At 41.9% G+C, this 15407-nt stretch overlaps 1 protein-coding gene across 1 annotated transcript in view; it reads left to right on the forward strand.

The window, feature by feature from the left end:
• Positions 1–374: 374 nt before the first annotated feature.
• Positions 375–15407, forward strand: part of RDH10 (retinol dehydrogenase 10) — a 62930-nt gene continuing 47897 nt past the window's right edge. The window contains exons 1-2 of the mRNA XM_042461238.1: positions 375–1607; positions 5819–6054. Coding sequence (XP_042317172.1) covers positions 1301–1607; positions 5819–6054 — 543 coding nt within the window. The 5' untranslated portion in view covers positions 375–1300. The remainder of the gene's footprint in view (positions 1608–5818; positions 6055–15407) is intronic.

Raw genomic sequence — 15407 nt, forward strand, 5'->3', positions numbered from 1 at the left:
CCAAGTTTCGTAGGCCAGAATTATTTTATTGTACTGTTCAACTCAATGGCTCCTTGCTCTGTCCTGGTGCTGCAGAAGAATGCGAAGCCCAATGAGTGCTTCTTCCTGGGAGCTGAGCAGTGCTCCGGATGCTGGGCCCAGGGCAGTCAAAGCGGGTTATTTCTGCAGTGCGGACGAAGGAAGCATTTTCCAGCCCCGAAGTCCACTCAGGAGGAGGAGGAGGAGGAGGAGGAGGAATGGGAAGGAGAGGAAGGCGGTGCTGCTGCTGCTGGGCGGAAGCGTGTCTGGGGCTGGAGGAGGAGGAGGAGGAGGAAGGCGAGGGGGCGGGGCTGGCCCTTTGGGGGGTGGGCTTGGTCTGCCAGGCTCCGGCGGGGAGACTATAAAGCCCCCTGAGCGGCAGGGAAAATGCTCACTCTCCTCAGCGCTGGAGGCTGGAGGTGGGCGGACAGGTAGAGAAGGGAAGGGAAGGACTAGGGAAAGGAAGGAAGGAAGGAGGCTCAGGAGGGACCCCTTCTCTCTCTCTCTCTCTCTGAACTTGGCTCAACTCAGGGGGGCTCTCTCAGAGTTGCCCTCCTTCCTTCTTTCCCTCCCTCCCGTCTTTCCTTCTCTCCTTTCCCGAGAGAGAGCCCCAGAGGCCACCTTCCCAAGTCCCAGCCCAGTGGAGGGGCTCCAAGGGTGGGCAGCCCAGGAGGCACCGAGGCAAGGTTAGCGGCCCCAGGCGGCAGTCGCCCCGGGAGAGCCAAGGGAGGGGGGCAGGCAGGTGGCAGAGAGGGGGCTGTGAGGCGTTGGGAGAGGGCTCTCTGGGTGGGCAGCAAGGAAGGGAAAGTATCTAGGGGCGTGTTTAGGTGGCTGAGTGAGGAAGGCAAGAGTATCTAGCTGGGCAGCGAAGAGGGTAGTAAGGAAGGTAAGGTACTTAGGTGGGCACCTAGTATCTAGGTGGGTAAGTAAGGAAGGTCGAGTATTTAGGTGGGGAGTGAGGAGGATAAGGAACCTAGGTGAGCATATACTTGGGTATCTATTTAGGCATCTAGGGGGGTAGTGAGGCAGATCGGGTATCTTCTGGGGTATCCACTTGAGTATCTAGGCGGGCCTCCAGGTGGGCAGTGAGGAAGGTAAGGTGTTTAGGTGGGCCTCCAGGTGGGCCCTTGGGTAGCTATCTCCCTCGCTCCCTGGGTGGGACTATGCCCCTGCGTCCCCTGCGCTGAGTCCGAGAGAGAGGAGGAGGAGGAGGAGGAGGAGGAGGAGTGCTCCTAGTAGTAGTAGTAGTAGTAGTGCTGGTGGGAGTCTGTCCCGGGGCGCCATGAACATCGTGCTGGAGCTCTTCGTGGTGGCGCTGCGGGTGCTCTGGGCGTTCGTGGCGGCGGCGGCCAAGTGGCTGCTGCGGCCGAAGGAGAAGAGCGTGGCGGGGCAGCTGTGCCTGATCACCGGCGCCGGGAGTGGCCTGGGCCGCCTCTTCGCCCTGGAGTTCGCCCGCCGCCGCGCCCGCCTGGTGCTCTGGGACATCAACGCCGCCGGCAACGAGGAGACCGCCGCTATGGTCCGCAGCATCTACCAGGAGGCCGCCCAGCAGGACCGGCAGCAGGCCGCCCTCCAGGCCCAGCAGGCAGGTGAGCCAGGGCAGCCGCCTCCTCCTCCATGCCCAGCAGGACTTCGGTCCAGGAGGGCTTCCATGCTTTAAGTGGTCGTGTCCTACTTTTCTCTCTCGAATGTCCTACATTCCACAGTGTCTTGTCTCTCTCTGCATTTAGCACAAGGTGACCAGGTGTCCTCCTTTTCCAGGACACGTCCTCCGTTTCATCCTTCTGTCCAGGAGGAATTCCAAAACGCCCTCCATACTGAGCAGGACGCAGAAGCACGCATTTACATTTCTATATAAACCATAAATATAAATACATTTATTTGGGCATGTCCTCCATTTTCCTTGCAATGTCCTACATTTCCCAGTACCTTTTCTTCCTTTACAGTTAGGACAGGGCGGCCAGACATCCTCCTTTTCCCAGATGCGTCCTACATCAGCCTCCTCTTGTCCAGGAGGAATTCCAAAATGTCTTCCATTTTGCAATGCCTTGTCCTCCATTGCTGTTGGGACAGGGCAGTTCCATACCTTTTCCAGCACATGTCCTACATTTCAACCTGCTGTCCAGGAGGAACTCCATACTGAACAGGACTTAGAAGCATGCATTTACATTTCTGTCTGTGTTTGTAGCTTTTGTTTGGTCATGTCCTCCATTTCTTTCCTACAGTGTCCTACATTTTGTGATGCCTTGTCCTCCTCTGTGGTGAGGACATCTGGTCACCTTGAGTAAAGAGGAGTGCAAGGACCTCTCTCTCTCTCTTTCTCTTTGAGAAGAGGAACAAGGCTTTTGGAGTAATGAAGGCAGTAGTAAGGAAGACAAGGCCACCATCCTCTCCTAGGAGTTTATCACACGAAGGTGTTTATCCCATGAATATCCCAGAAAAATCGCGTAGTTACAGGAAACTATTTCACACAGCGTCGCACAAAACCCGCCATTAAAGCGGTCACAAAGAAGCATTAAAGTGTGTCTTTTTACTTTCCGGATTTCAGCGACAGTGCATTTCCAAAATCGCTTTATTTGCGCAATTGCCGGTGATGATCATCTGCGCATTTACTCTCCACTTTCACTTTATTTGCAGGATGCTTTTAGATGCACTTTACTCTCTCTTTTGCACCGAAATTAGCCCCAGTGTGATAAACTCCCTTGGAGGGAAAAAGCAAAGTGTAGAGATAGACAGAAATTAAAGCCCAAGCGTTTCGGGGTTGGAAAATAACTAAGAATATTCTCAGAGGAAGCAATACTAGAAGCAAGGAAATTGCCTCCTTGTGGTTTATGAACAGAGCTTTGCTGCTGCGCCTCGGCCAACTTCTCACTTTTATTCACCTTCAGAATCAGTCCTCTTTTCAGGGGAAGGGAAGTTGGTTTGTGTGAAAGCAAAAATAAATAAATAAACAAACAAACAAATAATAATAATAATAATAAAAGGCACTGCGCTGGCTAAGTCCTTGACTAGGTGTTTTGCAGGAGAAGCTTCTACAGAAGGTGCTGGAATTAAGGAGCAGTAACTTCTGTTTGGTATTACGCTTGTCCCAACGTATCCGCGATTCAAGCATCCGTGGCTTGAACGCATATTTTTAAAGAAGTATACATTCCAAACAGCAAACCTTGATTTTGCCATTTTATATAAGGGACACCATTTTACTATGCCATTGCATTTAATGGGACTTGAACATCCATGGACTTTAGCATCCATGGATCGTGGAATGAAACCCCAGAGGAAACCAAGGGGCCACATTATTATTATTATTATTATTATTATTATTATTATTATCATCATCATCATCATTACCTTTAACTATAACCTGCCTTTTCAGCAAAACTAGAAGTCCCACAGAATGGCTTGTTTTCTGGTTCAAGGGTTGCTGACTTTTTAACTGTTTTATCTGAAGGGACTTTAGTTTCCCTTTAGAACAATCTCCTGCAAATTACCAAGTCCTGCCCTGGAAAGTGATACAAATGGAAAGGCTATCTTCCACATCGTGGCCCTTGGAGAATTCCCCCCCTTCCATTCTCTTTGCCCAATAAATTTAGAAGGGATGTGGTTATCCTTCATGAAGGCTGAAATTTACATACTAGAGTAAATGGCTACTGCCATCTCAGATACAAAAAATGCCATGCAAGACTGAAATCAACGTGTGTGTGTGTGTGTGTGTGTGTATGTAATCAGTGTTTAAGCTCTGTCTTTAAACTATTGTGACTCACCTTGAGTCCCATTGAGAGAATAAGGCAGGATATAAAGCCTTGAAATAAATAAATAAAAGAAAGAAAGCTATTTCAAATGTTTTGGTTGGGCTGAACATTGTTAAATTGTGTCTAGAGTCTAGTAGGAACAAGACTAGCACACCAGCCGGGGAAATCAAAGTAAGTCAGGTTGCGGTGAGCAACGTGTGGCGGAGAAGACTTGACCAAATGTTTACTAGCATCACGCCTTCTCTGCGTATTTGATTGTGATATATTCAGAGCAGAGGATGAAATGTGGAGTAATTTCTTCCAGTAAAATTAATATGGCAAAGAACCTCTGGAAATGTTTCATTGTCTAGCACAATGGTGCACTGACACCCACCAGCTGGACTCGAGAAATGTTGCCATTAAGAAATACCATTAAGCATTTATCAGTGGGGCACTGAATGGATGGGACTGTGTCCCTTTAGAACAAGCAAACAACTGCGATTTGGAATCTCCTGCAAATTACCAAGTCAATTACCAGTAGATCCTAATCGATCTTCTGCCAGCCTTCATATAGAAGAACAGAGAGAAAGAGAGAGAAGAATTTTCCTGTGGATATGCAAAGGGATCTTGTATCACCTTTGAGAGTAACTGTGTGAAAGAGGTTTTAGCATCAGCGTTGCTAGACTTGGTCTATACCAAGTCTGTGAAAGCTGATGCTACAACTTCTTTTGCACAGTTAATCTCAAAGGTGCTGCAAGATCCCTTTGCATACTGACGTTCCATGCTAAAACGGCTGTGTCTCTGAATTCTTCCCTGTAGGTAATGAAATGAGAATATTTCTAAGTGCCTGTTGTTCACATATCTGGGCTGAAGCTTGCAGGAGTTCTGCAGGTATTTCTGGCCGAAAAGATGGTTTGCCTGATTTATTAGAACTATTTTAGTACTAATGATCTATGCAAACCCCTTTGGAAGGAAGTTGCGTTGAATTCAATGGCACTTATTCCTGGGTAAGTGGGTATAAGATTGCAGTTTTAGTCAAGCATGGGTACACCAGTTTTTAACATTATACTTTAATGTGTGTACACCTTTCAAACCAGTCAAAATTAAGTAGTTGCAGTGCTGTTCAGAGAGAAATGATTATCTCTGAGTAAATATACATAATCTCATGGGTATTTCCATTGATTATAATATTCCAGCTGCAATGATTTACAGATTGTATTGTTGCATTTTGGACTATTGTTGGTCTGCTCCAGGGTGGGCAAAATATGTGGTTTCTGAGTCATACATGACTGCCATGGCTGGTTCGCAGCCCCCAAGAATCTCAGACTCCTCTGGATGTCTGTTTTCTCTGGCCAAAAAGATGAATTGCCACTGACTAGAGGAAGGTTCCAAGAGTGGTGATTCACCTTTTTAATAATTTGCAGGACTGTTCCTTACAGTTCAGTACAAAATAAAATAAAATAAAATGAGCCCATTTGTCAAAACCAGAAGTGGACTTCCAGCTACTTCAGTTTCTTTTGTGCAGTGTGGGTTTGGGAAGTCTGTGCAGTCCCTGGAGGGTTGCCAGCCCAGAAAATTGGCCTCCCAGACTGCCAAAGTTGTCTACACTGCTCTACTCCATGGTCCTATTATTTTGAATTTCACACTGTGCAGTTATAGCATTTTGATAGCACATTAGTCCATCCTTTGGAATCCTGGGGTTAGTAGTTTCCTGGGATATTTAGAATTCTTTGCCATAGAATTCTAGTGTATCACCACCCACAAATCCCAGAATTTTATAGGATGCAGCCATGGCAGTTAGAGTAATATCCAAGTGCCATAACTGTGTAGTGTGAAAGAGACCTAAGTGATTATCACTAGATATAAGCTAGGGGGAGTTGATGCCTCATTGTTTTGGTATGTAATAAATTTTTGTCTGTTTCCCTCACAGTTGGGGCGAGGGGATAATAAAACACTTGTCAGAGTGGGTAGACTTAGCAATCGGTTTCTTTAAAAAATAATATCTCTAATTAAACTTTTTTCTCACACACTCTTTCTCTTTCTGGTTTGCTTGTCTGGATTCATATATGCAGCTGGCCACAGTGAAGAGGAAGTGCTACCTCATTGCAACTTGCAAGTTCACACCTATACTTGCGATGTAAGCAAAAGAGAGAATGTATACACAACTGCTGAAAAAGTTTGCAAGGAAGTTGGCGAAGTCTCCGTCCTGGTCAACAACGCAGGAGTAGTTTCTGGCCACCATCTTCTTGAATGTCCTGATGAGCTGATTGAGAGGACCATGATGGTTAACTGCCATGCACACTTCTGGGTAAATATCCTTATTTCCAGAGGGTGAAAAAAATATTTTGCCAAAATTATAAACTTTTTCTAACAAATTATAAATGTTTGTGCTTCTGATGAGATGGACTAGAATCTATGAAGTAGTTTTGAAAGAGGTAGCCATCTAAGCCCCTTTCAGCATAAAAATGAGGAAGGGAGGGGAAGGGAAGAAAGGGAATGTAGCAGCACTTTTAAGACCAATTGGTTTTTATTTTTGCACGATCTTTAATGGGTATAAACCCAATTCTTTTGGATGCAGTACCGAGTGATAATAGAAACTACAAGACTCAGTCTGTACAAGTTTGTGTTATCTCTTGCCAATTCTGGCCTGTCTCCCTGTCTGAATGAAATTCCAATTGGCATCCTGTTCAGTGTTTGCAACATCATGAATTGGATTTAACAATTTCTTACCCTATGGGACTCACATTTGTGATGGCTAATAACTGAACTTTTGTTGTTGTTAACTGCCTTCAAGTCGACGCCAACTTGTGGCAACCCTGAGGATGAAACACCTCCAAGCCCCCCTGTCCTCCACTGCTCTGCTTAGGTCCTGTAAATTCATACCCATCACCTCTCTAATTGAGTCTATACATCTAGTGTGTGGTCTTCCTCTCTTTCCCTAAAAATACTTCTTAAGCCAGACAACACCCCAGCTGAAAGTTATCCAAGGCACTGCAGTCTAAGGTGCTAGGGAATAACAACTGGAGTGCTCTCTTAGTTGTATGGTGTGTTGAAACAAGCAGTTGTGGGTGATCCCGCTGTCCATTTCAAAGTGTGCTGCAACCAAGACAATGCTACAGTTATCATTTCCCAGTGCCACATTCAGAAACTCTTCAGTTGGGGTGCTATCTGGCATAAGAGGTTCAGCATGGAGAATGGCTTTGGCAGAAGTAGCTGTGGTGATGAAGTTCCGTCACTGTAGCTAAGTCTGTTGATGCATGATCTTGGCCTACCACTCTAAAAGATCTGGAATAACGTCCTCCTATAGAATTGAGCTTGTTCTTTCTTGGTTTCTCTCTTTGCTATCTTGTACCCTTTCATTATTTTTATTCTCATTTAATGAATGTGATCCAAAGAATAATATCGGTCTTTAAGTGATGACCACAGTTGAATCTGTTAATCACAACCAATCTCCATGCTGTTGATTTCAGTGTGAGTAACATTCTCTGGACCAAAGTCACTAGTATGGAGACATTATGTTCATGGAACTTTGTCATTTTCTCACGCACTGTATTATCAGTGTACAGTAGATAGCCTTGAAAATGAGAGTTCAGTTCTTTGAGTGAATGACTTCATACTGCTGGTTCTTTACAAGCGCCAGTATATTTCGTGTATAGCGAGAGGAAAAATAGACCTTTTTAGAAACATGTTTTATAGTCTAGTTTCACTACCCAGTGGTGTCCCTGGAACTGGTGTTACCCGGTGTGGGAAAGGGGAGCTGCCCTGACCTCCCACCAAAGGTGGACCCCTCCAGCAGCCACCGCTACTGAGTGGGGGGTGCAACCTCTGGCAGGCCCATTTAGGGTCCTGCCGTTTGATCTGGGAAGGGAGGGAAAGGACACTCTTGGAAGTGTCACCCGGTGTGGTCTGCACCCCCTAGTAATGCCACTGTCACTACCTAGTGGAAACTGATGGGAAGAAAACACATACTTTGAAATACGAAGCTGACTTACTCTGATTAAGACCATTGCTCTACCAAGGCTGGCATTTTCTCTGGTAGTAGCTGTTAATAAAATTGGGTTAAAAGCCTATTACAAAGTGTGCACAACGACAGTTTCAGTCTCCATAGTATTGAAGCTGCATGCTGTTGAGAGTTTTAGGTATTTGCTTAGCCTATCTTGAGATACCAGAGTGGATAGTGGTTGATGACCCTTATGCCAAGCATATCCTTTAGATCCATGTCACATAGTGTTGAATGATTTAAAAGTATGATCTGAAGGAAGAGATGGCTTCATTGTGCATTAGTTGTATAATACAGAAAGGATCTTGTCTTGATTGTTTTACAAATAAAATGTACTTAGGATTTTTGCAGTTTAGACTTGGAAAAACAGAAAAGATAATAAAGTTTGTAAATACATGGTTGAGGCCTAACTATAAAATTTAGAGTTCTTGGAAATTTTGTCACTTATGACAACATTACCATTAAAATATGGGAGGATGCTAGACTCTCCAGCTGTTCTTGTATCTGGCGTCTAAGTCAACAATTATTTGTGACACTGTGTTCTAAAGAATCATCTTAAAATCCTGAAACTTCAATGAAAAGTTAACAGCGTGTCCTGTGAATGTTCAATGAAAAACCTCATTGAGTTCAATAGAGTTTACTTTTAAATTTAGTGTATTTACGACTATAACATTAGTCATGTTCTAGAAATCCTTTTGATATATTTCTTACATTATTGTGTGTCTTTTGCTCCCCATCCTTTGAAACACTGCTCTGAAACTGTCACTTTGTTGTTTTGTTAGAACTCCACCAGCCCAATACTACTGTCAGAACAACATTAAACAAATCCAGACCTTGTGTTGCAGTCAAGTATTGTCTGCAACTTCTGTACTTAAATGAACTCTTAGTGTTCTTTTTGTGTTTACAAAGGAATTATTTTCTTCCGTGTCTGTTCTTTGTTTCTTAGCCCAAAGTTACAAGTGTACATTTGGTTTGTTATCCAAATGTAGATGAACAATATAAGTATCAAAAGTCCTAATCTGAACCATAACCATCTGGAATTGATGTAATTAATATGAATGTTACTGACTTTTGTTCCATGCCTTTTATTAAGACTCATGCATGCCTTTTATTAAGACTCATGGATCCCTACGCTATCAGCTCTCTAAAATTCTGATCCCTATGATTCTTCAAAGTTAAGGATTCAGTTTGGGAAAAAGTTGGATCATGTTGAATTCTCATTTTAAATCCCAACTTAACTTGTCCCATTTATTCTTTTTCACCAGCATGGGACTTAAATGCAGTAACTGTATTAGAGATAAGGGACAGTATCTGAGTATTACTTCCATTTATGGGTGCATTTACTAAAGGTATCTGCCAGCAGAGTAGGGAGAGCTTTCTCCTGTCTCCATAGCTCCAAGATCATGTCTCCATAGATCCCATCATCTACTGTGGAAGTTGGGATATACAAGTAGAGGATGAATTGTTGGAAGTCAGCATTATTCTGTGCAAATAATTCCAGTTGGAAACAATCCTAATTATAGTTGGCAAGTGTATAAATCTAGTTACGGTATCTAGGTCTTCTTGAAGAGTACTGTTTTGAATCCTTCGGTTAAAGGGAAAAACAATTTGTGCTCTTCACATAACAGTAACCTTTATAACTTTTAACATTTTAATGTAACCATTATCTTGTGTTGGGAAATAGGTCATCCTAGTTTTTGTTTTTTGAACGTATTTTGACACCATGTGCCTTGAGCAATCAAGGAAACATGTTTAGGACAACACTCATTTTCCGATTTGTTGTGTGGTAGGAAATGTTTTGTCTTTTTCATGTAGAAATAAAGCACTTCTAAGCTGATGGGGTTTTTTTATTTTCACATGAAAACCTAACAAACGCAAATAATAATTACAATATAGTATAAACAACCAAACCTCTAATAACAACAAATGCACCATTAGTAGGAACCTCTACATAACTTTGCCATCACAGCCCTCATTCATAAAATCATAGAGTTGGAAGACACCACAAGGAGTCTCCGCCACACTTTCAGGAAGTGTGTTCTACTGTCCAACAGCTCTTACTGTCAGAATCCATTGTTCTGTGTCTTGTTCTCAGGAGCGGCAGAAAACAAGCTTGCCCCATCTTCAGTATGATATCCTTTGAATACTTAAAGAAGGCTATCATATCACCTCTTAACCATCTCTTCTCCAGGCTAAACATATCCAGCTCCCTTAGTCTCTCCTCATAAGGCATGGTTTCCAGACCCTTCACCATTTTGGTCACCCTTTTCTGGACACACTCCAGCTTATCAACACCCTTTCCCCAACATTCAGTACATACAGTTGCTGTTTTCACTGAAAACTGGCCTTCCAGCAAGTTGGTCTACTAGAATACTGTCCACTTACTGAGATTGCCTTTTCCTGATTATAGCAGAAATTGCAAAGCTGTTTAAAGTATGGGGAGGGAACAGCTGTCACATACTCTTTTATTTGAATCATCACCACAACAAAAAAGAAAAAAGAGCATTACCTCCCTCCTCCCACAACGGTTCCAAACAAGGTTCCTGCTTACCCACATGATAACACTTGCAGTACCAGCAAAATCAAGCATGATGTTGATATTATTGATTGACTTCCTGCATATAGCAATTCTAGTAAAGGTGATCCATGTTAGCACCATTTTTAATGCCAGTATGGTGGGAAATTTTCCTAAACTGCCACCTTTTGCAGTGGCCCAACACATGTAGAGGGTACCGAGTTGAGAGTATTACCAGCTTAACCTCTTTTGGTTCCTACATTGCAAATGAGATTTACTGACCCAGTAAACTGAAACACTGACAGCCATCTTCCTGTGATATAGTTGGATCTCACTGGGTTTTATTGCCACACTTTAGAATTTTTTAAATCTTTTGGACTAGAGGTTCTAGAATCTTTCAGCCTGCATGCTCAGTGGGCCAGAGGCAATTTTGATTGGATGCATCTGGGAGCTATGGCTCAAAATAGCAGTATTTCTAAGCTCTGATATACTTTGTTCATTTAGACACGAAACTTGGGCTTGTTGATTGAAAAATTGGTTCCACTGCATTCAGTTAAAGTTACTTCTAGAATACAGTCCTGTGTGAACTTGCCTAGCTAATTTTCCTATTGCAAGCTAAGAAGGTAGGGAGACTGCTCCTGGATTGCATAATATAATATGAGCAGAAGATCTTTAGCAACCTGTATGATTGTAACATTATCTCTAATCATGCTACTCCAGATCTTACACAGGCCTGTTACAGACTGCCAAAATAAAGCTGCTTCGGGTCTCTTTGGAGGTATGCTGTTTAAATGTTGCATGCATCTCAAGAATCCAGAAGCTGCACCAAAGCTGCCCTCCAGTGCTTAGGAATGGAGTGTGACTTTGGCGCGACCTCCGGACTCTTAGGACCCATGCATCATTTAAATAGCATACCTCCAAAGAGACCCGAAGCATGAAGCAGCTTTATTTGGCAGTCTGTAACAGGCCACAGTGAGATTCTTTTATTAAACAGGCCTTTTAAGATCTTGCAGGTTTGGTTTTATTGGGGGGGGGTGAAAGTGTGGTTTTAGTTATTATTTTTAACTTTGTAAGTTTTAATTTTTATATTTGTAATTTTTAAAAAAATTCAATTTTAATTGTTTGTTTAATGTGTTTTTATATGTTTTTGCCACCTTGAGTCCCACTTTGGAGAAAGGTAGGATAAAATAAAATAATAATAAATAAATAAATAATACAACCTACTATTGACTTGCACCAAGGGGGAGAAAACCTATTGTTCTCTTTAGATGGTGAAATTAGTGTTATCCTATAACCCAATTAGATTCTGAAGCTGTTTTTGAGTGAATGGCATGGAACCTGTAATGATCCAGAACATGTTTGGGCTGGCTTGCTTTACTGTTTCTGCTGAAAGAAAGTGACAGCATCCACCCTCCTCGGGCTGGTTAAGTACAGTAAATACATGCAGATGGCACTGAATATTCTGTACCTGACTCATGAGCTCCTTTGGTGGTCCTTAAACTTATTGCTTACAACTATAGCTGTCAACAGACCTTTAAGTGGAAGCTGATATCAGGAGTTGAAAAGCCATTGAAAATGAAGCCACTCACAAAAACCAGCAGTGACACAGAGTACTTAATATTTTAAAGCTATTAGGAGAGAAACCCTCACAAGGTAGGTTTCATAAAAATGCAATTGCACACTTTATTCCTTTTTCAACTTGGGGGATTTGGTTCCAGGCCCCCCATTGATGGAGAAATGTGCAAGGTCAAGCCCAAATTAGTCAGTGGGTGGTGACATGCACACACCTATTTCAGCGCGCTGCGTGCATGCACTGCCATTGATTAATATATGGTACGACAGTCTGTGGAAGCTCTGATCTGGAATGGCCCTGCCAATATGGTAGGCTCACTGTAAATGCAATATTACAATATTTGATCCAACAACCAATTAACAGCTATGCAATCTAACTGAGATTACCATGAGTGGCAGATAATATTTTGTAGGCCTTGCTATTTCAGGTGAAATCCACCACCTTATTTCTTGTTTTTGATTTACGTACCTTTATCTGTCATAGATCATGGGTAATGTCACCCAGAATCATGCATAAACAAGAACTGCAAGTGCTTCAAGCACTGATTAAGAGGGCAATCCTAGTTATTGGTGACCATGGTTAGTAATGGTGCTACATCATGCTACATTTCGTTAGGTAGATGGTAAAAAAGAGGGGAAGTCATGTAGAGGATTGTGGGGCCCCTGATCTCCAGCCCTGCTGTTCTATGGAAACATTTAGGCTGAGCTAAAAATAGCTTTGAAATGTCATGTATATATCTACCTATTTAGAGTGTGCACACTGCCTCTTTACCCCCCTCTAAAGCAAACTGAGATGATGCAGGCGTGATTAATGTTAATAGTATTATAGACTGTTCTATATACACAGACAGCTCTCCTCCTATATTTTAATACAACTGTTTGACTGAATCAAATGCTGAAGCTAGATAGTGGTAGTTCCATTTCTGTGCAAAAGTCTAAATATAGACGAAGTGTCTTCTCAGGAAAGGGTGCTTGCTATAAGTTCTCCTTTGGATCTTGTAGACGAGTGTCTTTACCAAAGAATTTTAATAAGACAACTAGCATTACATTAAAATTGGGTTTCTAAAAACCATATTCCTCCATAAGTTTTTATTTTGTTTATCTCCCAGGATTCAATTTGTTTAAATTGTAAATAACATAAGCTTGGGGTAATTACCCCATGCTGATTCTTGTCTAGATTTTATTGTTGTATGCCTTCAGGTCAATTCCCATTTACGATAAACCTAAGGTAACACCTATTATGGGATTTTCTAGGGCTACCAATGTGTGATTCGCCCAAGGCCACCCAATGGGTTCCATGGCTGAATGGGGAATCGAACCTTGTTCACTAGAGTTGTAGACCACTGCTCAAACCCCTACACTAGCTGGCTCTCTTTGTCTAGATCAGTGGTTCCCAAACTTTGTCTTCCAGATATTTTGGACTTCGCTCCCCGAATTCCTGACTGTTTGGCCAAGCTGGCTGGTCTATTGGGTGGAGTGAAATCCAAAACACCTAGAAGACCAAAGCTTGGGGGAACCACTGGTCTAGATTATCAGATAATTATGTCATCTTTGACTTAGTCCTAGCTTAAACTGTAAATTTGTAGAAATGCTCCCACATCTGTTACTTCTACATGTCAGTATAAAAATTCAGAGTACTTTTGCTGAATAGGAAAAAGGTCCCTTGGGACTACAAGAAATGATTTAGTGCTGTTAAAGTTGTACTATTTAACAATTTTAGTAATCTTAGTATTTATAGAGTTTGTTGTCTGATACTCCAATCTGTGGTATATTTTTCAGTTCACACAAGGAGAGTAGGCTGGTGTTCTTTGTTTTCTGTGGCCTCTGATCTTTGACTCTTCGTTCTTGAATACTGAATCACTAGGACTGAGAATGCTGCTCCTATGAGATGTGCTCAAAATGAGTAACCTGCATTATTGCCTTATGCTTCCATTTAGTTCAGAAATAGAATCCTGTAACTAATTCTCCTTATATATACAGATTCCTTTATATAACTATTTTTCCATTGATTCAGGGTGTTTAAAGTTGTATTTGTTTTACACAAGATTGGGTTCAGTTGATGCAGGAGCATCTCCATATATCCCATTCTACCCCTGTGACCTTCCTGAAAAATAACTTCTTCCTGTTTTACTGCTTTTCTTCTTTTTGAGGATCCATAAATGTAGACTGGTTTTGATTTGTATCCTGCATTTCACCCAAACAAAGTACGTAACAAAAACATGAGTGAAAACAATTATGGGGTAGTTTAATATATCCCAAAGAATGGCCATAATTTTATCACACTGGGGATGCTTTCAGCATTAACATACTAAAGTGCATTTAAAGCATCCTGCAAATGAAGCAGAATGGCAAGTAATTGTGTTGAAGATTATCACATTTGCCCAGATAAGTGTACTGGAAATGCCTTGTTGCTGAAATCCTGAAAGTAAAAGATGCACATTAATGCTTCTTGTGACCACTTTAATGGTGGATTTTGTGTGACTCATGTGAAATTGTTATGCATAATTACAACGATTTTTCCGGGATATTCACGGGATTAAACTCTGATCTTCTTCGTGTGAGAAATGAGAATCTTAGAGTTGATTTTATCAAATGATTTCTTTATTGTAATAAATTTTTAGATTGCCTTTCCATTCAGTGTCATTTCCATAACAGCTCCAGGAAAAAAGGATGTTGTATGCCAGTTGTAAGTTTGCTACAGTATATAAGATAATGTAAGAGTTAGAAATAGAATATTATAGAACAAAAAATTTAATCAACCGGTTGAGTGCATTGGGTCTGATTGGTTACTTCTGTACTACTTTTTCTAGCAAGCTATTGGAAGATATTGACATCTTTGGGATAAAATTTGTAAAGCCAGTGGCTCATAGCTCAGATTTTTGCGAGAGATTCTGATCTGGTTTGTGACAAAATCTTAATATGCTGGACTCATTTTTTGTATTTCAGACATTTTTTACTTTTGCATAATACACATGTTTTTCTATTTAAAAAATGGAAGACTTCAGATGGCAAGGAACCAGTGCTTGACTCTGTACCAATTTGAGAGTGTGGTATTGAGATACCCAGTTCCTTATGTCTGCATTTGTTCCGAGATCAGAAAAGATTTCTTGTATAGATTCTAGAATGCCCCAGCTAATATAAGTGCCATTTTCTATTTTTCCAATTCAGTTGCTTTACAGAAAGCCAAAATCACTTTGAATATAATTTGAGCTACAAATGAACTATTTAGTGAGGATGTTCCTGTTCTAATAATTTTTTTTAGAAGGATTCCACTGTGGGCCAGTTAATCAGGCTACCACCGTGTTGTCTTCTGTACCTTTTAAAGTTTAGTTGCACTGTCTTTGGTTTTGAATATTACACACACCAGTGTGTGTAGTGGTTTGAGTATTGGACTAGTCTCTGGGGGCTCATCTACACCTGTCAGATACTCTGGCTGCTCCCAGAATATTCTGACCCTGAATTCCCTCTGAATTCAGCCTTTACTTTACTCTCTTCCCCAGCAGTGTGAGCAGCTCCTTTCCTGTTGTTGTGGGTGCTGCTGTTGAAGCCAGAACAAGGTGTCCAGCTATCAATG

This window comes from Sceloporus undulatus, chromosome 4, assembly GCF_019175285.1.
Source record: "Sceloporus undulatus isolate JIND9_A2432 ecotype Alabama chromosome 4, SceUnd_v1.1, whole genome shotgun sequence".
NCBI lineage: Eukaryota > Metazoa > Chordata > Lepidosauria > Squamata > Phrynosomatidae > Sceloporus > Sceloporus undulatus.